Source organism: Sitophilus oryzae, unplaced genomic scaffold, assembly GCF_002938485.1.
Source record: "Sitophilus oryzae breed Bouriz unplaced genomic scaffold, Soryzae_2.0 scaffold_177_pilon_pilon, whole genome shotgun sequence".
Lineage (NCBI taxonomy): Eukaryota > Metazoa > Arthropoda > Insecta > Coleoptera > Curculionidae > Sitophilus > Sitophilus oryzae.
Window position 1 is genome coordinate 5,377,934 of NW_022146479.1, and position 26,794 is coordinate 5,404,727.

General features: G+C 30.0%; 1 protein-coding gene across 1 annotated transcript in view; it reads right to left on the reverse strand.

The window, feature by feature from the left end:
- Nucleotides 1-26,794, reverse strand: part of LOC115882532 (tyrosine-protein phosphatase 99A) — a 291,693-nt gene that overhangs the window by 237,869 nt on the left and 27,030 nt on the right. The window contains exon 3 of the mRNA XM_030900649.1: nt 24,626-24,749. Within this exon, the coding sequence (XP_030756509.1) occupies nt 24,626-24,749 (124 nt within the window). The remainder of the gene's footprint in view (nt 1-24,625; nt 24,750-26,794) is intronic.

Below are 26,794 nucleotides of genomic sequence, written 5' to 3' on the forward strand. Positions count from 1 at the left end.
TATTTACCACAGAGGCACTCACTCCTTTTTTCTGTTTTAGACTGCTCGCCTTTATTAAATCTCTTTGGTACATGTAAATTACTTTTTTTATATAAACCGGCGTAAAGCCCGCCTCGGCTTTGTGCTTTGCCAGCTTTAATTTTCACACTTGCGACCAGAAACATAAAACAATAATGCACCAGGAAATAATAGTTTCCTAAATTTTTAAACCGGCGAAAAATGATATATCTTTTTTAAATCCATTTCTTCACTCTCTTTTTAGAGTTCTTAGAATGGGATTTTTATTAAAGTATGTGATGAATTACTTTACTGCTATAGAAACCCAACCAAACATTTCATACCAAATAAGGGTGTAAAATTTGTTCTTTTTAATATATTGCCATTATATTGTTGCTAGAAAAGACGTTAACCAGTTCATTAAGGGAGGATTTTAGTACAGCAATGCTCCTGATGGCATATGCAATTCACATCTGAAGACATGGAGACTCCTTATACACCTTCTGAGACTGTAACTAAGGGTAATCTTCCCTTTTTAGGCTATTTTAAATCATATTTTAACGCAAAATTTGTTAACTAGTTCATTAAAAAAGGATTTTGGTATCCTTTGATGCTCATGATGGCATATTCAATCCACATCTGAAGACAGACATCTGAAGTTCCTTCTGGCATTGCTAACTAGGGGTATTTAATTTACGCCTTTTAATATATTTTACTCATATTGTTCTCAGTAAAGTTCTTATAATTTTTTTCCATAGCAACTGTTAAAATTGCCTAACCAAATCAAAAATAGTAGATAAAATAGTACTTTAACCGCAAGGGTAGATTAAATGATACTTTAACAGCGAGGATAGGTTAAAAACTTTATTTCTCCTCGCACGTTTTTTAATTGCTTCCATTTTTGAAAATTTTTGTATTCCTTTTTATGAGCTATTCGGGATTTAAATGGAAGTAGTTTGGATATGGCGTTTGTCGCCTCAGCCTGAATATCTGTTGGTAATTTGCTTATTTCGTTTTGAGCCATTTCTGGCTCCAATTCAATCAGCAATCGACACGAAAGAGAATTTAAAAATATGGAGTCTAAAACTGACAACTAAAGAGACAGCTTTATTTATTTGTCAAATTACATAGAAACCAACGCCAACCCAGCACAATATTTTTTCTACTCGTAATAAATTCCTTGAAATAATAATTTCTGAATATTTTTTAAAACGTAACTCGCTCTGGAAAAAAAAATATTGTTTTATACACGACGATAAAATTGCATTATCGCCTCCCGAAATTAATCTTTTCGGTCGACGATAAAATACCATTTTATCGTCTTGTATAAAAAATAACTATTTGTTTTGTATTAATTATCAGGTGCACTGCGTATGTAATGAAGTCACAATTATTTATTCAAGTACGTAATGTTTTATCATTAATTTATAAAAAATTCAACAGTATAATTATGAAAAAAATTATTGTTTTATAAAAAAAAAACAGAGATACGCAATATTATTACATGGTAAATATTTTAATGCAATAAGCACGGATTCCTCAAGTCTTTAGAGCGATATGCTATGCAATTACTCGGATTTAACTTAATTGAAAATCATTCAGTCGAAAACGTTTCCAATTCGTTTTAGTTTTGAATTGGCAGATTTTTTCGTTTTCTCTTAACGAAGATTACCTTTCAAATACCGATTTAATTTTTGTTTTTCACAAATCATGAAAATAATAGTTTTGAACAATAACAATATGCTTTTAATTTAATATTAAATGATTATTAGTTCCATAATCGGATTAAAATCCATCGGATTAAAATAACTCGTTAAGTTTTTATATGACCTCAAATTGATTATCACAATTTTCAGAAAGATATAATACTAAAATACAGTTATTATTAAAATATATACATATAAAACTTTCACTAGAAATGTCTAAATGTTAAAGAATTTAACATTCTACACAGCTATTTTGAAATTTGTTGGTTTTCGATGTTCTCATTGGGTGTGTTATATATAGTAGTAATTCTAACTTTTATTCTAATTTATTTTATGGCTTAGCAAAATCCATTTCCATTAAAAAATAATTAGAATATAACGATAATCTTAGTGACAAGATCGTTACAGTAACTTATCTCGACATAGAGCAAAGCACGCAGACTTTTATTACACATTAAAAACACTTTCTAAGAAATTGTTTCTTCATAAAGTAAAGTAATTATATCGAAAATAAAAGCAAATCGTTTATAGTATCTGGCATATGTGTCACGAAAATGTTCCAAATTATATTAATTTACTATATCAAGGACTGAACTTTAATTTAAATATTTTATTAATATTTAATTGAAGAAATTTTAAATCTTGCGTAAAATTTCCTAAAAACACTAAAATTTATATAATTTTATGACCAGGTTTACCATTTTTCTAAGAGCTTCAAAATTTGAAAGGTATAACTCATGAAATTTATCGATTTTTGTCAGGTCACCGATTTTGATGAAACTACTATTATTTACTAATTAATATGGGTGGAACTTTAAAATGTTATTAATTATTCAATTTAAGCTTGCGAGTTTAGTATGACCTCTACCTATTTTAGCTATCATCAAAAATTTAGCAAAAGCAAGGGTTCGAAAAGTCCAATTTCTCACAAAACCAAAACACTTTAAACCATTATATATTCTAAATCTAGATAACATTTTCTATAAACAATTAAATTTTCATAATTTTGCGATTAAGTTTATTATTTTGCTAAGAGCTATTTTTTTCCTGAAATTTGTCGTTTTTGGTCAGGTCATCGATTTTAATGAAACTACGGTTATTTAATAATTAAAAAGCGTAGAATACGAAAATGTAGAGCATTTTGGGGTTACGAGTTCAGTATGACCTGTGGATGACACTTTATTAAAAATCCAGTTCCTTACAAAACCAAAACACATAAAAAGCTACAAAAACATTATATATTATCAATCTACATTAGTAGAGGGAGATGGGGGTTTCTATACGCCAGGCGGAGGCGGAGGGAGTGACGTCATCAGTGACGTCATCAGCTAAGAACATGGAAAATAGGCTAATAAACAAGAATAAACAGGTTTAAACCGCTTTGAACCGCTTTTGAACTGTTTTGAACCGCTTTTAGCTTAAAACAACAGACCTGTTCATTTATTGTCCAAACCTGTTTATTTCTATTTTAAAGCGGTTCAAAGAGGTTCAAACCTGTTTATTCTTGTTTATTAGCCTATTTTACATGTCCTTAGCTGATGACGTCGCTGATGACGTCACTCCCTCCGCCTCCGCCTGGCGTAGAAACCCCCTATCCCCCTCTACTTACATTAAATATCTTACAAATATGTACAATTATTTTGAATAGGACGAAATGAAGTCCTTTTACGAAAAGAGTTTAGGTCAATGACACGTCAAAAAGCGTATAAAACTTTCGGTGGAAAAAACGGGTTTTAAACAGTATATTATAAATATGTATATTATTCGCTTAGATATGAGTTGAAAACATGATATCTTGTAAGGTTTTAGATCTTGAAATGGGAAATTTAATACCTAATAGGTAAGAAACTATAAGATCGAGAAGAGTCTTTATAAGATGTAAGCAGATCGCGTTTACAAAGCAGTGTTAATTTCACATTTACATCTAAACATTATATACTTAATTCAAAAATATAATAAAACCAGTGGCAAGAAACTTTTGAGTGGTTGTAATTCAGCAAAGTACGTTAATAGAAGAAAAGTTCTATATAAGTATTCTACTTCCAATGCAAGTTCATAAAAAGTAAAAATTCTTATTAGAGAATCTTGTTTGGATGCCTCTTATTACAAACGTAATTTTATCTTTCTCGGGAATGTATGAACGTGCTTGAAGGGGCAATATTAAGATATGTGCATCGTACCTCCAGGCAAACAGATATTTCTGTGTGTTTAACTTTTTTTTCGGGGAGTCGGCATTCCTTTATGCCGTGTCTTCAGATTCAGAATTTTTCGTCGACTCTTTTTCAAATAAATTTAGAAGCCGGGGAGTTTTACATAACAGTCAACAAGGGTGCGGTATACCACAATACTTTCTACGATTTTATTCAAAAGAAACAGTTTTCTGCCCTTTTTAGTGCCATATCTGATATATTACAATATATAGTATCCTTGATATTGAAGAAAGTAATATTTTCAGTATGATCTACTGATGCAGATCGACCTTTGGTGTAAAATAACTTATACACATATATCTTAACAATTTTTTGCAAATTGCGAAAACTATTTGAAGAGTTAAATATCAAAACTGGATTAACTAAAAAAAATATATAAAATATTCTTACTCTGATAAAACTGTCTCAGATATTGGCTTTTGTCAAAGCCCTGAGACTGTATGATTAGTTACAACACAAGAAAGGGTAACACAATAGATCTGTAAGGTTACGGTAATACGAAAATAAAGAAAGTAATGCTTTTGGTTAAATGTATTTATTTAAATAACATTCGATAGAGTAATCGATGCACGTCTAAAATAATATATGATTTCCTTTTACTGCAGCAGCACTCAAAATTAGCCTATTGATTGATATTCAAATATGATTTATGTGTTCGTTTACTTGTTAAAATCTAAAAACCTTTTAACCACATATACGTATAAGACTTAAATTGCTTTTTTATGTAAGCAATTTGACGGAAATACGTGAACTTATTTATCCTAAACATTAACTGTATACATTATATATACTTACTTCTTTGAGGCTATGATATTAATCTAAAATTCTTTATATATAATATAGTAAGTATGAGCATTAATGATTTTCTTCACTACTTTAATTTTATATTTTATTGCTATTCTATTTCAAACCCTTGTTACATTAATGACAGACTTAGTTAAAAATAGAAGTGCCCCCGCCCATTCGGAACATTAACGTTTCTTCAATTGTCACATGTAGAAACGTTGGAGTTCAACCATAAGAACCGATTTCTTTCTAATGTAGCACTTAACAACAAATACTTTCTTTTAACTGCATTAAGTTCCACGTGGTTTTACTTTCAAAGTTTCCGGTTTTCGTTGGTAATTACTGTTTAGGAAATTAAGGTCTTTTATTTTATTTTCAACTCACATCCTATTATTACGAGACATGCAATAGATTTAAGAAATAATGATTCATTATTACTTGTTCTTTATATATGTTACGGTTAAGGTCCGATGTCCGGTTAATGTCGACATTACCCGGTTAATTTTGGGTTTGGTTATGTTTCTGATTGGTTTGTTGTGTGTTATTCTCGAGATTAACCGGACATCGGACTTTAACCGTAACATATACAATTTATAAACCACATTTTTTTTGGCTTAGATCTTTTGGATGAAAATAAAAAAGAGTGTAGCTAATAAGAAATCTATAAAAAATAAATAAAAATCAACGCGAAGTTTATAGAATCTTTAAAACCTTTTAATTTAAGAGGCTATTGAATACAAGATAATTGCATTTAAGAAATAATTTGAGTTATATAATATTAAAAAATAATATGATAGATAACATCTATAGTAAAATCCATAAGGTCTTTATCCACTCAGATGCAAAAAAACGCAACAGAGAAATTTTTGATCAAATTTAAAGTGTTATATTTTTGTTATTTTTAACCCGATTTGCATGAATTTTTTAGCAAACTGTATATAATTATATCAACTTTAATTCGTAAACTCAGTTTTTTGTAAACTTTAGCATTTGGCATATTATATCGAGGGGTTCTTTTTTTAGCCTAATTTTAAAACACCCTGTGCAATAATTTCGTGTATAAATTTTCCTAAAATATAATTTTACGGTAAGAACCATGTCTCCTGAGCATTTTGTTTTTTGGATCACGTCAATGCATGCTTTGGTTAATTTTTAAGAGCCAAATGAACTGATCACGATCAATTTGCATTTTTTTCATTTATTATTACTTTTGATGTAATTTTTTAAAAAGATGAGATAGTTTTGGTGACTATTGTCGCAACGTCATATTACGCTGCATCGGATACTCTATACTAAATTAAAAAAACGTTAAAGACTAACGATACAGTTCTAGTTTTAATAAACATTAATAACGATAACAGAATTAACGATATTAAGGAAAACATCTGTAATACTGAAGTATACAAACAGAAAAAAAAATTGTAAAAAATACCCTAATACTTTGTACTGCCTCCTCTGGCTGCTATAACTGCCTGTATACGTTTGTTCATACTGTCATTGAGGCTGCATATATCATATTGTGTTAGGTTTTCCCATTCTTCTTTAAAGACCAAGCGAAGTTCTTTTAATGAAGCTGGTAACGCTTCGCGACCTCTAACCCTACTGCCAAGCATTTCCCAAACGTCGAACATGATGGGCAGTTCATAGTAGTATATAGTTCATAATAATCACCAAAGCTGCCTTGCCATATTGAAAAAAAACTTCAAAAATAAATTATAATTGAAAAAATTGCAAATTGTTGGTGGCAAGTTCATTTCGCTCTTAAAAATTAACCAAGGCATGTACTGACATGATCCAAAAAACAAAATGCTCAGGAGACATGGTTCTGACCCTAAAATTATATTTCAGGAAAATTCACACACGAAATTATTGCACAGGGTGTGTCAACGTTAGGGTAAAAAAACCACCCCTCCATCAACCCTATATAATATGCCAAATACTAAAGTTTATAAAAAACTGAGTTTACAAATTATATACAGCTTGCTAAAAAATTCATGAAAGTAGGGCTAAAATCAACAAAAATATAACAGTTTAAATTTGACCAAAATTTTATCCTTTGCGTTTTTTTTGCATCTGAGTGTATGACAGAGATAATATACAGGGTGAGTCTTAAATAAGTGCAAATATTTTTAGTGGTAGTATATTTCGACCCCAGAAACACGACTACGAGGGTTTTTTCGCGAAGTTTTTTTTTGGAAAATTTGGAATTTTTTGAAAAATTTTCTGGAAATTCTTTTAGTTGTTAGTTAAAACATAATTTCGTGTTAATATGGCAACATAGGTAGTATATTAAATTTACAATAAATAAAATCCAGAAAAGATCAAGTGGTTCTCAAAATTTTAGCAAAAAATCAACTTTTTTAGAAATCTTCAAAGTAAAATAACTCAGTTATTTTGGGTTTATTTGAAAAACGGTAAAGAGAGAATATGTTTCTTTTTTTGAGATCTACCAATCTTGAAAATATTTGCATATTATTAAAACAGTAATTTTTATAATAAAACAATCAAATAAGATATTTTTTAAATAAAAAATAGAAAATTAATATTAGCAATTATTATATAAATTATAGATAATAATTAAAAAATACATTTAATTGAAAATTGAATACAAATATAATAGATACATTTTATTAATAAATGTGTGATATTACATTACTTTAATACGCTCGATATTAAAATACAATATAATATTATGGAAATATTAATATTTATGACTATTAAATATATTAATAAACGATATTGGTAATATATTGTCACTGCAAAGGTAAAAGACTAAAGCGCCAATCTAGGGAAAAATGAGTTATAAATATGAATAAAAAGACCATTTTTTCTCCATCGATCTGTCCAAGATTTCTTCAAAAAGTTCTTTTCGACAAAAGATCTTTTTGACAGCCAGTTCAAACCTACTCGTAATAATAACTTACGAGGTAAATTGTTATTATTTTTTTTTTTCAAAATATTAATGTTTAAAACGCTACTCCGAAAACATACCAATTTGTCGCTTTAGACTTTTTACCTTTCAAGTGACGATATATAATTTTAATTATTTTTAAATCAAATATTGCTGAGTCAGAGGCAGTTTAAAAGGTAACAAAATATATGAAATTATTATATTGTACCTAGAAGATTACTGCAGTCATTTACTATTATTATTATTAAAGTTTAAATGTCAAATCAGTATTATTTTCAATGGCGCAAACTGCAAATAAAATATTTAGTTTTTGAATTTAACTTATCGAACCCAATAAATAAAAAGCTTAAAATCCTATATAAAATTACAGAGGAAAATGTCGAATAAATAAATATAAAAGCAGCAGCTGTTAAAAAGAACCGGCGTGTTTTTTTGTGGCGCGGTATCGTTTCAAATAAACACTGCTCGATCCCGCAAACAATGCCTACAAATCCAGAGAAATCGCGGCATTAATTTTGCTGAAAAAGACTTTTATAACAAGAAGTTTATATCAAAAGGACACAATGGGGTATATGCGCCGTATTCTCGGGCAAGAAACAATAATTACCTGAACAAAACCTTAAATGGAGTTTTTCTAAAAGACAGCTGCTAAACCGGGAATTATGGGCCGAATTGATGTCGTGTCGTGCCATTCAATCAAAGCCGTGCCAGTTTCCTTTTAAGTTTTGACTTTCACAAAGTCAAAGGACGGCTTATTAAATTAAATTAAAAGAAAACGTTAAGTGCGGAATTATTTTTTTTATTAGAGAAGAATCTTAAATATGAGTAGCAATACTAAACCCAAATTCACCACAATACGCCAAAACACTTTACTTTTGCAATGGACATGTGTTTCCTAACCATGTTAGCAACTTAGCATCGGAAACAAAAAATAAAAATCTTGTCTGGTAGTCAAGCAGCGTTAAAAGCGATCAACTCAGTATCAATCAACTTGAAGTTGGTCAGAAAATGCGTAAAGAAGCTGAAGAAATTAGGGAAAGAAAACAAAGTCTTCTTACTCTGGGTGCCAGCACACTAAGGGATAGATGACAATGAAAAAGCAAACGATCTAGAAAAGGAGCGGACACTCCACTAACTGGATCAGAATTGTTTTGCTTCCCAAGTCGAAACCAACTAAAAGCGGAATTTAAGAACTTGGAAGACTCCATCCGTAACCTGGAATGGGAATGACATTTGAAGAAGTTTCTCAGAACACAGGATTTTCCTTGATTTAATTAAGAACTTCGGATTGTCCCGTGGTTTTTAACAGGAAACTTCTCTTCTCAATGAACACCTCAGTAGAATGCAGATTCTGTGGCGAAAATTGGGACAACACCAGAACATCTCATCACTGAGTGTGCGGAGACCATTCGTGCCATAAACTTGGGTACGACTGATGGAGAACTACCCTCTGTAAAATCATCTCAGATACTGACTTTTGTCAACGCCCTGTTAAAAAAAGTTACACCATAACCACATTCGAAATTAAATGATTATCTAAAATTGGAATTTATTTGTAAAGTCACTAAACGGTCCCACTAGTTGCGTTAAGCATTTAAAAGAAGCTGTTAATAACGAAAATTGGAATTATAAAATACATGTTAAAGCAAAGCAAAGCAACTGGTTAATCAGTTTTAACATACCCTGGAGAAAATGTAGGCAACTCATTAAACTTTAGAGCTATTAAACTTAATTATACAGTGAAAATTGTGCGCTGACCTCTAAACAAAAACATCTCTTTGCCGCATTAGGAAATTATTCCGATAAAAATGTTTTTAAAGGTAGACCTTCGATATATTTGGTCTAAGAATTTAGTATAAATATGTGTCATAGATCTTAGATTTTATTATTTTTTTATATATACATACAGGGTGTTAATTCTAAATTAAAATATTTAAGTTATTATAATAATAATTATCCAGGGTTATAATATTATCCTGGTATTGTTGGCAAAGCTAATTTTTTTTGTAACAAATTTACTTAAATAATAAAATATGTATTTAAAATTAGCCATAAATTTTATAGGAACTGAAAAATTTCGTATATTACGCATAGGATGTAATAATTATACCATCGCGGAGATTATTATATTATTATAATATAATAATCTCCGTGACCTTAAATCATTATACATGGGTAATTATGGAGGGGCAGGCTTTTTGCCATCCTCCTCTGACAACAGATGGTCTTCCTCCGAGGAGCAGTCACCTACCTCTTCCGAGGGTATACACGCTTCCACGGTTGGGGTTTGGTCCTCTATGCCTTTTTCCAGTCGAAGAGCTTATCTCCGGCTGAGATACCCGTGAGCTGGAGGCTGGAGGATCTCTCTCCATTTTTTACACCTCTTTAACTTTAGATCTAACCTTAGACCTGATACCGGTATTGTCCTGAATGTATAATAGAGGATATATCCTTTTGTCTCTATTGCTTCCTTTGATTTGAGGTCAATTCCTATTGTGAGGACCTGACCATGGCCCTCCTCTAACTCGAAGTCCTTACAATGGAGTTCTTGCAAAGCTGGTGATAAGTCCCTGCTTACTTCTCGTTGTTAGACATTTCTAGCCGTTATAGTTATATCGCATTTTATAGTTATTAACGGAAACTAAAAATAAAATTAACTAACTAACTTAACTAACATCAGGGTTGGGGGGTAGGAACATTTGGTGTTATAAGAGCAAAATAAAACAATAATTCAACTTTTATAAAACTTTTACAATAAAAATGTCAAATCATCTGCTGATGATTAACTTCGAATATTCAATTTTCATTTGAAGTAATTCTATTTTTAAAATGAAATAGGTGCACATTGTATATCATAATATATTATTCCCTATTCAAATCAGGTTGCAAAGTTTATAACTTAATTCTACCTATAACTCTACGTAATTTTTTTGAAATACGGCAACAACGTTTGAGACATTTTTATCGGGTTCGTTTGATCCGAAGAATAATTAATAAGAATTACAGTCGCCGGTGAATGTAGCTCATTGACAAAAGGTACAATTTTAAAGTTTTTAATTAATTTCCTTTGAATCTGAAGCCCCAAGAAAGTCCAGATTAGTATTCATCGGTTAGGTTTTATTTTTTCTTTAAAGTGTTTTATCATTTCTAATGGTAAATTATTCCCAATGATGGCGCTGTACCTACGTAGCCAAGAAAATTAAAATAATTTAGTTCGTTTCTTGTCGTGAACGAAAGTGTAAGATATTGCTTAAGTTACGGTCTATTAGACGTTTCTTTAAGATGCAAGACGCTCTGCGACTTTTAAGCTGGTAGGTGATATATAAGCTAGGCAATGAACGATGGCATCTATTTCTTAGAGGACCTACAGTATGCAGATGGTCCACGTTTATGTTTAACGATGCTTGCTGTGACTTTATCCAAACTCCATCTGGTGACCTTCGGTAGAACTAAGCTGTCAAAATAAAAGATATACATTAACGTAACTTTCGGATCCCTTTTTACTATTGGACCCTGAAGAATACTACACCGTTTTTCCATTACACCCTTTGTGTCCATAGCCTTTCTCCAAATGGTTAATGTATCTATTTGTAATAAAAAAACGGCATATGTTTACGAATAGAGAACATTCTGCTAGACGTCCTTTAAAAGGTATATAGGAAGCAGAATGATATAAACACTTACTTGGAATAAATCAAACACTTAATCCTTTTTTATATATTAAAACAGATAATTTAAAATCAAAAATATCTCATTTTTTGATCAAAATTTTCCCATTGTTAGTGATTTTTTGATATCTTCATTTTGCTCTAGAAATTACATATTATTTTTTAAACAATAATTATTTTTGTAATATATAATATATTATCATAACAAAACTTTAAGTTCTTAAAAGACACTAGTAGCTTATATTTACACCATCTTCTACAACTTATTGATATTATTAGGTTTTTTTTCTCTAGATTGTGTCAAATTTAGAAAAAACTTTATTATTTTAACATAAATAATGTTTCCTGTAATTTTAAACAACGTCTACAATTAAATTGAAAATAGAGTTTAAGGGCAATTCTCTTTGACAAAAAGCAATCCCTTGATCTCTGAAAATAGTGTGAGTATTTCAAGCAATACTCTTGGTCTTCCTCTTGATAAAAACCAAACGAAAAGCAACGCTAGAAAGGCTTTAATGAATAATATCTTACGAACAAAAACCTTTAACTTTTTTTAAACACCCTGTAAATGTTTGCAAGACTTGGCACATTCCCACCATTAAAAACGGCGGAGAATAGGAAGCGAATGGAACGTAAGGGGTAATTTACCTTAATGTTTTTAGTAGATGGGGTTGAAGCACTTTAGATTTTTTAGTTCTTCTTTTACAGTCGAATTTAGAAATTTCGTTTGAGATTACTTAATGAACAAGTCGATTCTACAAATGATAATAAGTATCGTGTATATATTGTCTAGTACTGAAAATTATTGCTTTTTTACCTTAAGTAAGTAAGAATAAAAACGGATTTTATGTTGAAGATATACTTCTTTTAGAAAGTAGTGATATTGTAACTATATCTTCTAATACATGTACATATAATAAAATCGATATTTATATAGGCTTACTAGACATATTTAATAGTGTTAATATCCGTTTTTCATTTAATTCGTTTAGAAGTATGTTTAATATATCAGAAAGTATTTTTATTATTTATTTAATCTTAGTCGACACTGGTGTTGGATGGTCCCAGGACAGACCAGTTTTTAAAATTAAAATTCCTCAACCTTCATTTTTCAGACGTATATAAATTGACCAATTTATAAAATAAAAATTAACAAAGACTCTGTAAAAGCAATTACGTTTTATAAATGTGGGATATATTTTCTTGTAAGCTTCTTCTTCAGACTTAACAATATTAGTGGCGTTTTAAGTCATTGCAAGATCTCTCGATTATAACTTGCTTTTTTATTCTGTAACACTTTCTATTTTAACGTATTGAAAATTTTTGTTGTTAATATTGGTACATCTATATATTTGTTTATAATTCTGAAATAAATATATTTAGATATTTATGGATATTTTAACAGGAATACTTTAATTAAAACTATACAATATTATATTTAAAGGAGACCACCCAATAAAAATTAAAGAATATAAATAACTTATTTTTTTTTTCAGCTGAGCAAGAAGTATAACCATGGACATGGACAATAATGTATCACAGTATGGTATGAAATTTTTATTTATATTATTTAAAATTATGTTTTTTTTTGTAAAATTCTAATTCAAAATTTATAAAAGTGATATATAATATAGCTTAGTGCATACTTTACCTTTAATTCTTATCTGATTGTTGGTGAGTTGGCAATAAGCAACAATTTAGTGTTTAGCAGGTAAACTGAGTTATATCAATTTTTGATATAATAAGTATAAAAATTATCATATATTTTAACAAAATATATACAATATGATAAAAAAACAGCGTCAGCGATGGCAGTGAAATAAAGATCGGTGTACTTATATATGTAAAATTATATAGGTAATATCATTGATCTAAGCCAACTGGACGCCGATTTTTCGATCATACGGTACTTGTTCTTAAATAAAATATAATTTAAAGCTTGAAGCCTGTTTGATTTACAACAATAGAGATTTAATTAAGTTTTTTATTAGAATCCTATATTCAGTGCAGAGTATGTAGTCCGCTGTGTTTGCTATTGCTTGCATAAACAGATTGGAAACTAATCTAGCATTATATTAAGGAGATAGTGTTTTGTCTACACTGTTGGCAGCTAACTTATTCCACAATATTTTAGATCGAATTAATTAAATATTTGTTGTACTTTATTTTTAAAACCATAATCCGTGAATCATACCTTCACAAGTTATGAATAATTTAATTTATTAAGTTGTTTACTTTTATTTATATTATAATTTAATTTATATAAAACAAGATAAAGTTTATACTACATTATTTGACAAGTAACATTAAATGCGTTGGATTACAGAATGCGATGTGGTAAAGTTGATATTGGGTTTCAAAAGAAGAATTGTAGTGTAAAGTTGAATTAAAGTTATATGCTGGTGGTCACTAAACACCCTGCAAAATTAAGTTAGAAATATAACCCTTTCTGACGGGAATCAAGTTTTGTTTTAAACTTTGCTTCGACTGAACTAGGAATGTGTTTGAAGCAAATTAAAAGTTTACTTGCATAACTGTTCTAAGGCTGTTTGGTTTTACTGTCTTGAAAATTTTAACTCTACGTGCAATTACACATTACTTTAAAATATCTTAATTAAAATAAACTGTACTTTTAATCAAGAATCAAGTTCATTCTTCTACGTTTCATAAGTATCTTCGGTGGTTTAATCGGTAACACAATTGCTGATAATAATCAATGTATATTATTAAAAAAGAAAGGAAGATATTCTATATTTAGTTTTTTCTTATTGGATTCAGTGGGAAGTTTCTCAAATTTTGTCCGCGTAATACTCATCACTTAAATAAAGAGAACATTTTTATATATAACGAAATAGCCTAGGGAGCCATAAAGGAAAGTAAATAAAGAATAGATTTTCGTTTTCTTCCAAGTAAAAGTCGATATTATATCTTTAAGTTAAAGTATAAAATTAGTTTCGTACAATATTCTTATTTTATGGTATATTTTTTGTGTAAAACAAAAAATAAAAATAAAAATAGAAAAAAAATTTATAAAAATTTTAAACGTGTTAAAAAATAATAAAATTTGATTATAAAAAATGAATATCTAAGTTGACGTATGTTAATATTACTTATTTATAATTAAATGGGAGTTTCTACCAGTTAACTACAGTATTTTAACGCTGAGAAAATCATATAAAATAGAAATTAAAGTCGTTCGAATGCTAAACGCTCACACTTATAGGTATACAAGCCGATTTACTAATTTAAATTATCTATGCAGTAAATATTAGGAAACTGTCAAACGCTAACTTGGTAATAGGCTGTTTTAAATAACTATGTTTAGGTGGTTAAAATACGTAATGTATTAATTATTTGCATAATGGAGTTAGATATTTTCTATATAAATTTTTGGTACCACATTTATTATGTTTAAGATCTATAAAGAAACTTGCATTTTGCATATTTTATTACTCCTTTTCTTTACTTTTATGTCACTTCTCACACGTGATTAACACTGATTTTTATTTCAAGCAAATTCCTCAAATTTCAGGTTCAGTTTTATATTAAAATGTGCTAATAGGTTTCATTATATGGTTTATTCAAACATGTGTATAAAAGAAATTTGCGTATTTTAAACACATTTCAACCGATGTCAGTTTTACAGTCGAATATTTGAGGCTGAAATAATTCAACATAACCATAAATAACACGTTTAGAAAATAAAAGGACATTCACCAGGACATTTTTTATCAGCTCAATACGGGATTCGGCCTGCGAACCATCAGTCATTCTTAAAATCTATAACAAACCGCATTTTTATAGAAGTGAGACCATGCGAGACAGCGATTCTTGTGAACCCTCCGATAAAATCCGATAGCCCATCTTTATATTTTTGTATTTTCTTTTAAATAACTGAAAGCGATTCTTGCCTTTCCACTGAGCCCGCTATACATTTTTAAGTCTTCGCATTACTGATGCCTTCCAATTTATCTACCTGTGCAGGTGTTTTAATAATTTGGAAGCTTTCCAATAATACATATCAAAAGGAGCTACTTCTCAACTACCAGAGCGTCGAATATTGTATCACATAAATTTCGACATTGTGCGATGAAATATTCTCGCCGGCTTTCATGCATTGGATATGGTGAAGGAATTTTATGCAAAAGGTTTTTTAGTTTGCCATTCCATAGAGCTTAATTAAATAATATACAGGATGACACAATATTTCTTTCTTCAAAAAAATCCTCTGGGTATTTGGTCAATTGATCCAGTTGATCCAGGCTTTGAATAATTATTAATACTTACCTAAAAATCATACAGTATCCAGAAAATAATTATTCCATGTTTTTTAACAACATTTTGTAATGTAAAAACATTTTAATATTACGTATACCTAGAAATTAACATCTTTTTCTAGCTATTGTTAAACATTCAATTGACTTTTTGGGTCAAATTTCTTTGGATTCTGTAATTTAATGATAAAAGTCCTTGTGTTTTTTTGCAGTCATCGGAGCTACAGCTTCGGCTGATTGAAGTCAGAAAGTAGAAAAGAAAAATGATAGAGGAAAAGCATTTGCTTGAAAGGTTTTACAAAACAGCTGGAAACGTAAATGGAAAGTTTGATCGAGCATTTTAATAAAACGATATATCGCGAAAAGTATTGAATTTCCGTTCACTGTACAAATCCAAACAGAAAAAAGTTACTTTTAGTCAAATTTCTTCTTAGAAATATAATTATTTGGCGATTTATTTTCCATTTGAAACATCATACATCAAATACGCATAAAAGTTTGATCAAAAAAATATATGAAAGCTCTAAAACTCTAAAGCTTTATTTTTGCAAAGCGTTACACAATTACAAAGAAGTTGTGTATATGATTCGTATTGTTGAACAGTTAATATTGAATGCGAATAGTTCGAAATTATTTGAAAACTTTTTGACGTTTACGTAATTACTCAAAGCTACTTTTCGACTGGAAGAATTAAAATTGCCATATTATATTCATTAATTTATCAAAGGGCTTTATAAAAAAAATAATTAAATCTTTACGTTTTAATATTTTATCGCAACTAATGTGTATACCTACATGGTGTCCCAATATAAAAAAAATGTTTTTCCGAAACTGACTTATAAAAAATATTTCTTAGCACATGAAGCCCTATGTAGGCGCATAAAATCTAGAATGCATTAATATTCTAGTTAGCGAAAATATGGAATGTTATGTTAGTATCACAAATGATATTTGACAAGTTTCATTAATTTTAAAATAATTAATGTTTTGGTTTATCTTTGATTGATGCCCTGTAACAGACACACGAAGTACTTTTATATAGAGGTAAATTTGGTGGTAAAAAATACGTAGTTGTTCTATGCCCACGGAATATTGAAACTCCCTGTATATTTTGTTGGTCTGCTTTCAAAAAAATTCTCAAATTTTAATTTTCTCAAAAACTATGCGACGTGGCGTTTTTTTACAAGAGGCAAAAAATTTAGCAAATCCTACAGAACCATTATACGAAGAAAAATAGGGGCGGGGTAATTCTCATACTTCCCGTAATTTTTCTTGTTTTTGTGAAAGTCAAATGTTAAAGCTTTTAGCAAAACATAGGAACCACAAATCGGAATATCGGTTCTTAAAATATCTTAAAAAATGTGTTATTTTTTTTAGGTTAAGTTTGAGGCCCTCTAACTGACAAACGAAGCACTTTCGTATAGAGGTAAATTGTGAATGATGAGAAATGACTTATTTTGATTCCAAAAATATGTAGTAGTTCTATGTCCACGGAATATTAGGACACCCTGTATGTTGATTATTTCGTATAAGATAATTATTTTTTTCTTGTTGTACTTGTTAAAAATAAGTAGAGTGGTTCAAATCAATAGGAATAGTTCTTTCTATTGGTTATTTACGAGTGAATTTTCAACTGGAAGAACTCAAATATCTGGATATTTGTCCGTCGAACGCTCATGTAGAAATGAAAAAGGACAATTAAAATTATTCTCGTTTTATTAAAGTTTGGTAGAAAGGAAGGAAACAAGGTCTAAAAGGGAAACGCATCGCAGAGGTAATATTAACAGATTTAGAATGTCAGTTTTTCTTTTTTTAATCCGTTTGGTCAGATTACTGGAAAACGTTTTATGGCGATCGGTTACGAAAAGCCCCATTCAAAACCTTTTATATAGCATTTCAATTTTTCTCTTCAATCCCTTTATATCCAGTGTTTTACCACCATGCAAGCTTCGCTTATAGCACAGTTTCCAACATTTTCTGCATTAAAGACCTATCTTATATCCCTTCACTTATTTTCGGAAACCCATTGCTTTTCAATTTCATTTTAAGGGGTTGGCTATTACTTTTTTCGCTAGGTTCGGTAGCTTTTCGTTTCAAATTTTTATTGCAATAATCTTTAGAGCTTCTTTTCTCACTCGGTATAATTTCGACGGAAACAATGATAGACGAAAGACAGGGAGATTTATTTTATTAAGGAGAAAAACCTAAAATACAGATGACGCTCTATTTAAATATAAACGGATATCTTTGCATTTGATGTCAGTAATATACAAGGACCGTTTTGAGTGTATTTACATAATTGCCAGTGCCGGTGGAAGTTCTGTATAACAAAGATTGCTATTAGCATTTAATTGAATGTAAAAAGGCTACGATGCAAATGCAACGTTGCGCTATTTACGTTCATTAAGAAAAATTAAAACGAAATAAAAAAATATTTACCTAATAAAAAGAGAAACGAAATTTTATGTTAAAAAACAGTCAGTGTGTTACAGAATATTACGAATTTTACAGAAATAGACTTAAATTTCCAGAAAAAAAGACTAATTTGAAACGGAAATTAAATTTTCAGCTGACATTCAATATCCATTTCATCAGCTTCCGTTAGTGATTATTAAAGATCTCAGACAGTTGAAACTATTTAGGACTTCAAGATCGATAAAAGTAATTTTTGCTTTATCGTAGTTTTTATTTAGCTATGCCCACTCTGTGATGCCTAATTAATCGTACCGTTTAATAGAAATAAGTACAGGACAAATACATTTATGATATTACTATGTGTTTATTTAATAATAAAATAAACTGCCATTTCAAAATGGTAGTTTGTTCAGGAATGAAATATGTATTCTCAGATATGTATAGTTAAATATTTGTGCGGTTATGTTTTAAACGAGCTGCCTAATGGCTATCAGAGCTACATTTCATAAACAAATATGCTTTGAGCATGTTCTTCTATTGACAATTCATTAGTAGTAAAAGTTGCGTTTAACTGATGTTACTCTAAGTGATTTATTTTCCATCTACCGGCAATATTAGAACTAATTATTTCTAAATATTAATTTTCCAGAACGATCCTGATTCTATTCAATTAGGCAAAGATAACGTGCTTGTGTATAGCCAACTAAAAATAAACATAAATGAAGCCCTTATCTCATTTCACAAAATAAATCTATGTTGATTTATAATTTAGATCCCCCTCAGCAGGTATACTATTAACCTTAACATGCTAGGATGGTAACCCCAGGTTATAAACAGATTTGGGACTCTCCTCATAATATATTCCACATGAAAGCTTTTTCGAATTGCCTGGCATTTAAAAAGAAATACCACAAAGCTAATCTTTTGACGTGGCCATTGCTTTATAATCCGCAGAGGTATTTTCGGAGACAAAATTTTATGCATATGTGCGAGGGATCAGCCAAACGCTAACAAGCACAAATAAAAGTAAGGGCCACTTAAATTAGTTATAAAATTCTCGGAGTTTCTTTCATTTGCTTTTTGTGTGTATATTTATAAAGCTCCTAAGCTCATTATAATGAACATTCTCCTTTTGTGTTACATAATTTTTGCCCTAATTCGGGACGATTACATATTAAAAATAACGAGAAGTTAAATATTTGGCTTTACTCAGTTAACCGCGGTAAACCGCTGTTTAAATAAAAAGAAAAAAAGAGATAACGCCAACATTGCAATCCGCAATTTCTATATCTCATTTTCCTTTATTTGCACCTCACACAGTTTAACAACTCATGCCTGTTTCTATTTTAGCAAATATTATAACTATAATTATATATAGAGCCGTGAAAACCCACGAAAAACGGGAGCGGTTCTTAAAATTTAAAAAAAAGATTATATTTTGAAAATTTCAAAGTAAAATAACTTTGGACTTATTGAAGTTTTTGGGAAAAACAAAACTTCTTTTGTATTTTTACAAATAAACATAATTTAATTTTAAGCAATAATTAATTAGTATTGACATTCGTCACTTCATTAATAGTATTATAGTACGTAAGCATCGATTTAAATTCTATATTTCTAGCTGTTTTAGATGCTACTTAAGTCCTTCGTAATGCTTTATACCCTAAGTTGGCTATCAAGTACTACGTTAACGTAAGTATAAAGAATTATAAAATGAAATAACAGTAAGAATTTTAATTAAAACGGTTTATAGCAGCATATAAAAGCAGTTTAAGGAATGTTTTGCCTAATTCCCTAAATCTACATTAAGAACCCGTTCCTGTCCAATATAGAAGTTTATTTTCTTAGTTTCTGTCAGGTGCTAACAGTTAACTTATATTAATATACTCAGTATCTTTCTGGAAAAATATAGGACAATTTAAATTAAAAGCTTGCCTTTAATTAGCAACATTTTTGTCAGACATTGGTAATGTACCTATTTTATACTCAATTAACCTTAACTTACAAATTTTGTAGGATGATACTAAAGAAAGTATAACCAATATTAATAACTAATAAATAATTTTTTAATGTGTACCTTAATATTATAACTCTGTGCTATGAATCTGAATAAAAAAGAAATATAGAGAACTCAAAAGTCAAATGACAAATTAACTTGCTCGCGTTTATAAAAGTTCTTAGTTTAATGAATTAATCTGAAAGTTTTCTAATTGCCGTCAAAGTTGAACTTTCGTGGACATTAATTTCTTTATTCTAGTTAATCTAGCATTATTAGAAGGGATAGGATTTAAGGCAAAACCCAGAATAGAAATAATAATCGTACTCCTTTTGTTATAATTATTTATTTCTTGGTTTATTAATATATGAAGAAATATTTACAATTTCATTAGAAAATATCTATATGATTGCAAAACAATTCGATTCTAGGATATTGCTCAAAACTATATTTCAATACTGTATAAAGCCTAATACCAATATTGATATTTCTTAGTACTATTGAATTTGATATTGTTATAATTTTTGCTTGTAACTGAAATTTTATATTACAGTTTTAACGTTTAAAAAACTTCAAATATCCACTATTTTTGACCACACGGTATATTTCAATACAGGGTGGCCCATCGAAAACGTTCCGCAAGGCATAACGGCCAGGGTAATTTTTTTTCAGAAAATCCAAAAACACGTCAATTTTGTTTGTGAGGGGGACAACTTTTGCCCCAAAAATGATTGCCAAATCTTCAACCCTCTAAGCTTTTTCAATGGGTCAAGTGGCACCGCAGTTTATCTTCTATATTTCGTTGTTTTTGAAATGTCATTGAAAATATGAAGGATTGAAATTTGAAAAGGTTCTTTAAACATTTATCAGAGTAAATGAAAAGGATAAATTCCTTCGGCCAATTTGCTGTTTTTTCTTATTATTTCTAGATGTTTACGCATTTTTTCACTTGTCACAAGTTTGAACGATCAGGTGCGGCAGTTGCTAGATAGCTGTTCTGTGACTTGTGCGTTGAAGTTCTTCTCAATATCGTTAAACTTTTTAACAATTATGGTGTACTCACTTGCAGAAAAAGTGGAAATAATCGAACTTTATTTTAAAAATAATGAATGTAGCAATCGGGTTTCGCAGATATTCAATGAATGCCATCCTGAAAAACACCTTTATGGCAAAATTGTTCGCAATTTAGTAGCAAAATTTCACGAAACTGGTTCCGTTATGAATAGAAAGAGGCAGAGGGAAAATCCTGTAGTAAATGAAGCTATGGAGGTATTCGTATTGGGCCAAGTTGCCATGGATAGTACGCTGAGTAAAAGAAAATTAGTCAATGAGACCGCGACCGGCGTGAATCGTACAAGTGTCCAAACGATATTAAAAAAACACAAGTTCCACCCGTACAAAATTCAGTTGGTACAAGAACTCAACGAAGACGATTTTGATCGTCGCGGGCGGGTATTTTTGGAAATTCTATTGTAGGTCAGTTTAACGATATTGAGACCGCACCTGATCGTTCAATCTTGTGGCAAGTGAAAAAATGCGTAAACATCTAGAAATAATAAGAAAAAACAGCAAATTGGTCGAAGAAATTTATCCTTATCATTTACTCTGATAAATGTTTAAATAAACTTTTCAAATTTCAATCCTCCATGTTTTCTCAATGACTCGACCGATTTTCAAAGTCGAAGCGGGGAAATATAGAGAATAGAAAGCTCTTTTCGTTGCGGTGCCACTTGACCCCCCTTCCCATTTGATGCAAGTTGGGGGATGACACCCCCGCTTAGATGGTTGAAGATTTTGCAATAATTTTTAGGGCAAAAGTTGTCCCCCTCACAAACAAAATTGGCGTGTTTTTGGATTTTTTGAAAAAAAGATATCCTGGCCGTTATGTCTTGCGGAACGTTTTCGATGGGTTACCCTGTATATTAATAACTACCGTTTAACGTGTCTCAATAAACCGTGGATGAGACTGGTGGGAAACTTATGAAGACGCAGAAAATCGAGTTTGCGCTAATAATCTAGTTGGCGAAAATATGGAATGTTATGATAGTATAACATATGATATTTGAAAATGTATCAAATACTAGAAGGACCATTTTACCGTATGTATCAAATACTAGAAGGACCTGTACTTTTTTTGTTTTTTGGGAAAGTCAAATGTTGAAACGCTTAACAAAACATAGGCACCCCAAGTCTTATTCAAATAGGAATAATAGTTCTTAAGATTTATTAAAAAAGTTGTTTATTTTTTTAAAATTTGATGCTCACTGACGGACAAACGAAGTACTATTGTATAGAGGTAAATTGTGTCCTATGTACTTATTTTGATTCCAAAAATACGTGTTAGTTCTTGTCTACGGAATATTGGGACACCCTGTATACGTTTTGTCTTTGCTTAGAGTGAAATGATATTAGGCACCAAATTAAATGTTCAATGTGAGGTTGTAACGTATAATGGAGGGCACCCTTACCAAGTAACATTGAATGCGCACTCGTACAATTTTTAATGGTGCGTAATTCGACGTGGATGCAAATAAAATCAAACGCTTGAAATTTAATCGCCACTATTACACCGAAACATTTTAGCTGAAACTGCACGTACAACATTGACATTAACCCAGTCTAAAAATTGAAAATTAAAGAGTTAAAAATGTTGTTTTACATGCTTTTGTAATATTTTACAATAAATACTTAATTTTTTCGATATATTCAATACAATATTTAAATTTTTAGTAGTTTTTCAGTGTAGTTGCAGGAAATCATTGTTATTTTAAAGAATTTTTAGTAATTCTATGCTAAAACACATACCTATTGACTATAAATTAAATTGTGTTCTACTTCTGAAAAAAAATAACTGAAAGTAAATCCGATTTTGTAAGGGGTGTCCCAGTTTAGCTGAAATCATATGGCATCTTTGTTATCAGTGAGGATGCGGTTTGCACAAACTTGTCCTGTCTGTGTTTTTGGCAAACGGCAGATGCTGTAAGTAAAATTTTAATAGCCCTCTTCGTTTCTGAACTACAGGGTCTTTTTGAAAATTTTACATTATAGGACGTTCAACAATTTGTTGAACGTCCAACAAGGACGTTTGACAGTAACAGAGACACGGGTGGTGCCCAAAGTTGCAAAATGTCCCATAAGATCCTGTAGCTCAGAAACGAAGAGGGTTATAACAATTTTGTTTACAGCATCTTTCGTTTGGCAAAACAGTGGGACAGGTTTGTGCAAACTGCATCCTCTTATCTTAACTAATAACGGAGATACCACATGATTTCAACTAAAATGGGACACCCTGTAGATCGATGTTTTTAAATGAATATAAATTTAATCTTCTGCAGCTACAATTCAATAATTAATTCCCCAAAGACGTGTGCGTACATATTTTCAGTTGCGTTTGATAGGATTTGTAATAAATCTGGACATTTCGTTTTGATTATTAACTTCCATCAGCATGGTTTCGCATAGATGCTATTTTCACCTAATGAATTAATCAAACTGATCTAGAAATTCCTGCGTTTGATTAAATCTGATTTGCAATAAACCAATATACCTTACTTGTATATAAAAAATTGATATTATTTGAAGAACTTATACGTTTTGAGATTGTTGCAAAACATTCTAGGAAATGGTTATTTTTAAAAAAGATTTTTTGATAATTCAATATAAAGATACTACATTTTAATGAGCAAAGTATTGTAGCTATGAAAAATAATTAGTTTCATTATACTAACAAATATAATATAAATATGTAGTTTAATTACCCAGTTAATAAAGCACTCCAAAAATACAAATCTACAATTCTACATAGTTTTTTTTAGCAAACGATCAAGATAGATTAAATTCTGGACATAAATCACGGGTTATTATATATTCCAGGTTTGAATAATTGAGCCAAAATGATTACCTACTTGTGATTAAGTGATCAGTCATTTACATTAAGTAAAATATTGCGTGTACAATTATTAGCATTATTATTTCTAGCAGTTCATAAAACTTTGTTTTTAGGGAAAGTTATCGTTCATATGAACATTAATGAAAATACCGTATGATCGAAAAAAAAGACGTCAAACACGGCTACAATCGATGATATTTATGGCGGGGTCATTTAGTAAAAAAATAGAAACTCGTTTTTACTCAGTATAAAAATAAATTATAACCTTCTTAACGGCAACTAGCAGTAAGAGTCATTAAAAAAATAAAGAAGAATACGGGCTAAGTAAATGCACATCTAAGGCTTGACCTCGCCAAAATTACCATTGATTGTCATTCTGAGCCGTTTTTGACGCTGTTTTTTTTAGAAGATTTTTATATTAAATTTATTTTCCATGTAATATTGCCAGTTCTTTGATAATCGTGATTCTCTAAAAGTTAAAATAAATTGGAAACAACCAAACAAAGGTTTTTTGAAAAAAAACGATTCTTTCGAACGGGTTTATCTAGGTTAGGTTGAAACGGGTATTAGGCAAATGTATGTTTATTTATGGATAAGGGTGCAAGATAAACGTATACGGATAAGCCGGCAGATCGAATGGATAACGGCAATATTAAAGTAGTTTCGCATGCAGATGGCATTGTGTGCTAATTGGCAAGAGACCCGACGTGCCGATTTTTCCGTCCTAAATATCCAGTTTTATTTGAAAGATAAGGTAATAAATGTACACTTACCTGATAACAACCGTATAGTGCGTTATTTGGCTGAGGTTGATGCCTTTCGGAGGAGCCCAAGAAAGGTTGGCTGCCCTGGACGAGAAGAAAGTGATCAATGGACGGCCAGGTGGATCAGGAACATCTGTAACCATAAATAGCCCTCGTAAATATATTGCTGGGTCGACGCTAGATTAAGGATATGCAATTATTTAACCCTTTAACCGTTAAACATGTTTAAGTAAGAGATTTAAAAAATATTATTAAAATAAAGGTTATTAACCCGGTGTCAGTGCATAATTTATTCAAAAAGTCTTCTGGGGCGCAATCGCCAATGTAAGAAAATCGACAAAATAAAATAGTTATTTTTTGTAAACACCGCTGGCGTTAACCCAACGGAGGATTTTTCAGCGGCATTTTACTTACTAAACTTCCTGTATATGATTATTTCTTGTTTGTTTTTAAGTTTTACTTATGTTTGTTAAAATCGAAAAAGCGATAAAAAGTACACAAAAAAAATCATATACAAAAAGTTTGAGGCTTTTTGGTCTTACAGTATTGAAATATCCAGACTTTTTGGGAAAAATGAATCCGCTACAAACACGTTGATAGACATACTGCCATTATTTTAATGATTTTTATTTTATGTTTATTAATATTGTTTGTAATATATTATTATTTTTATAAATGTAACTTGGTAAAACTTTTCCCAAAAAATTTTCGCTTCAAAGAAAATAGATGTCTATTTTTTTGTTCGAATCAAAAAAACCTTGTTTTGGTTCGTGCTTAGCTCTATTAGAAGTAACTTTTAAGTGTGTTTGCACAGTTAATGTATTTCTGATAAGATTTAGAAAACAGAAACTTTTGTAGTGATAATATACGTCCATGTAAAAAGTAAATTTAATATCCATAATGGAAAAAACAAATATTGTATCTACGTCTATCGCAGCAAATTACATCTAATGGAAAAATTACCGGCTCTCTGTTTGAATTACCAGTTGGAATACGTCGAATTTAAATTTATATTTTTCTTGCTTTAGCCCTGGCAGACATAATGTTTATTTTAACGAATTTGTTTAACTTGAATTAATTTTTAGAATTATTTAAATTTATATAAATAGATTTAATTTAATTTTTCATTGTATAATGTGTGTACTTATTGCAGTAATTTATTACTTATTCAAGAAATTTTAAATTCAGATATATTAATGGGAATATTTAGCTTACTACCAAATGAATTTAATTTTGTATGCAATTGTACTGTGTACTGTATACAAAACTTTAATCTATATACCGGATGTTTCTAAAAAGCGGCTTACCCGTATAACTTTCTTTATTTTCGGTCACCTCTTGTTTCACTGGATATTACTACAACTTTATATTTTATAATTGATATCCTCAGTATTTTTTTTTACTTCATTTAATAGAAAATTACATTCTGAATAGTTAACTTTTGACAGTTTCACTTAAAAAATAGTCTTTTGAGTTTCAATCTAGAGTGCAAAGCAAGTAAGTATGTTGTACTAAATTATTCGTTAAAAATCCTTTTTCATATTTGCTAATGAGCCACCTTCGTTCCATTTGAAAACATTGATTACAGTTGAGGGTTGGAACCTTTGGTATTCAAAACAACAGCAAAATAAAACACTAATTCGCCACAATACACCAAAACACTTTATTTTTGAAATGGACGCTTTTTCGCTAGCATCATCAGCAGATGATTAAAAACAAAAATATGATTGTAGCATATTTTAACAGGTTAGGAAACGTCACGAAAAACATTAGTTTTTTATATTTTTGATTGTTTATTTTTTCAAGGCACTTGGATTAAAAATTAGCCATTGTACTCTAGATTGAGATTTAAAATACCAATTTTTAAGCAAAAATATTAAAAGTTGATATAAGACATCTGACATGTCTAATAAAAAAATCTAATTTTCTATCAAATAAAGTAAAAACATATCAATCAATCTTGATTTATGCCATAATATACTAATATACCAAATCTCTCAATTTTTTATCTGAAGAAATAAGAAAGTTATAGAGATGACCCACTTCTGAAAAACACCCAGTATTTGATTGGCCTGTTAATAAAATTAGGGCGATATTTGGAGGAGATGTTTATTTTAAGCAGTTTACATAGTGCTCCATTTCTGTTTATTACGTTGTACGACATTTAAATAGGTTTCG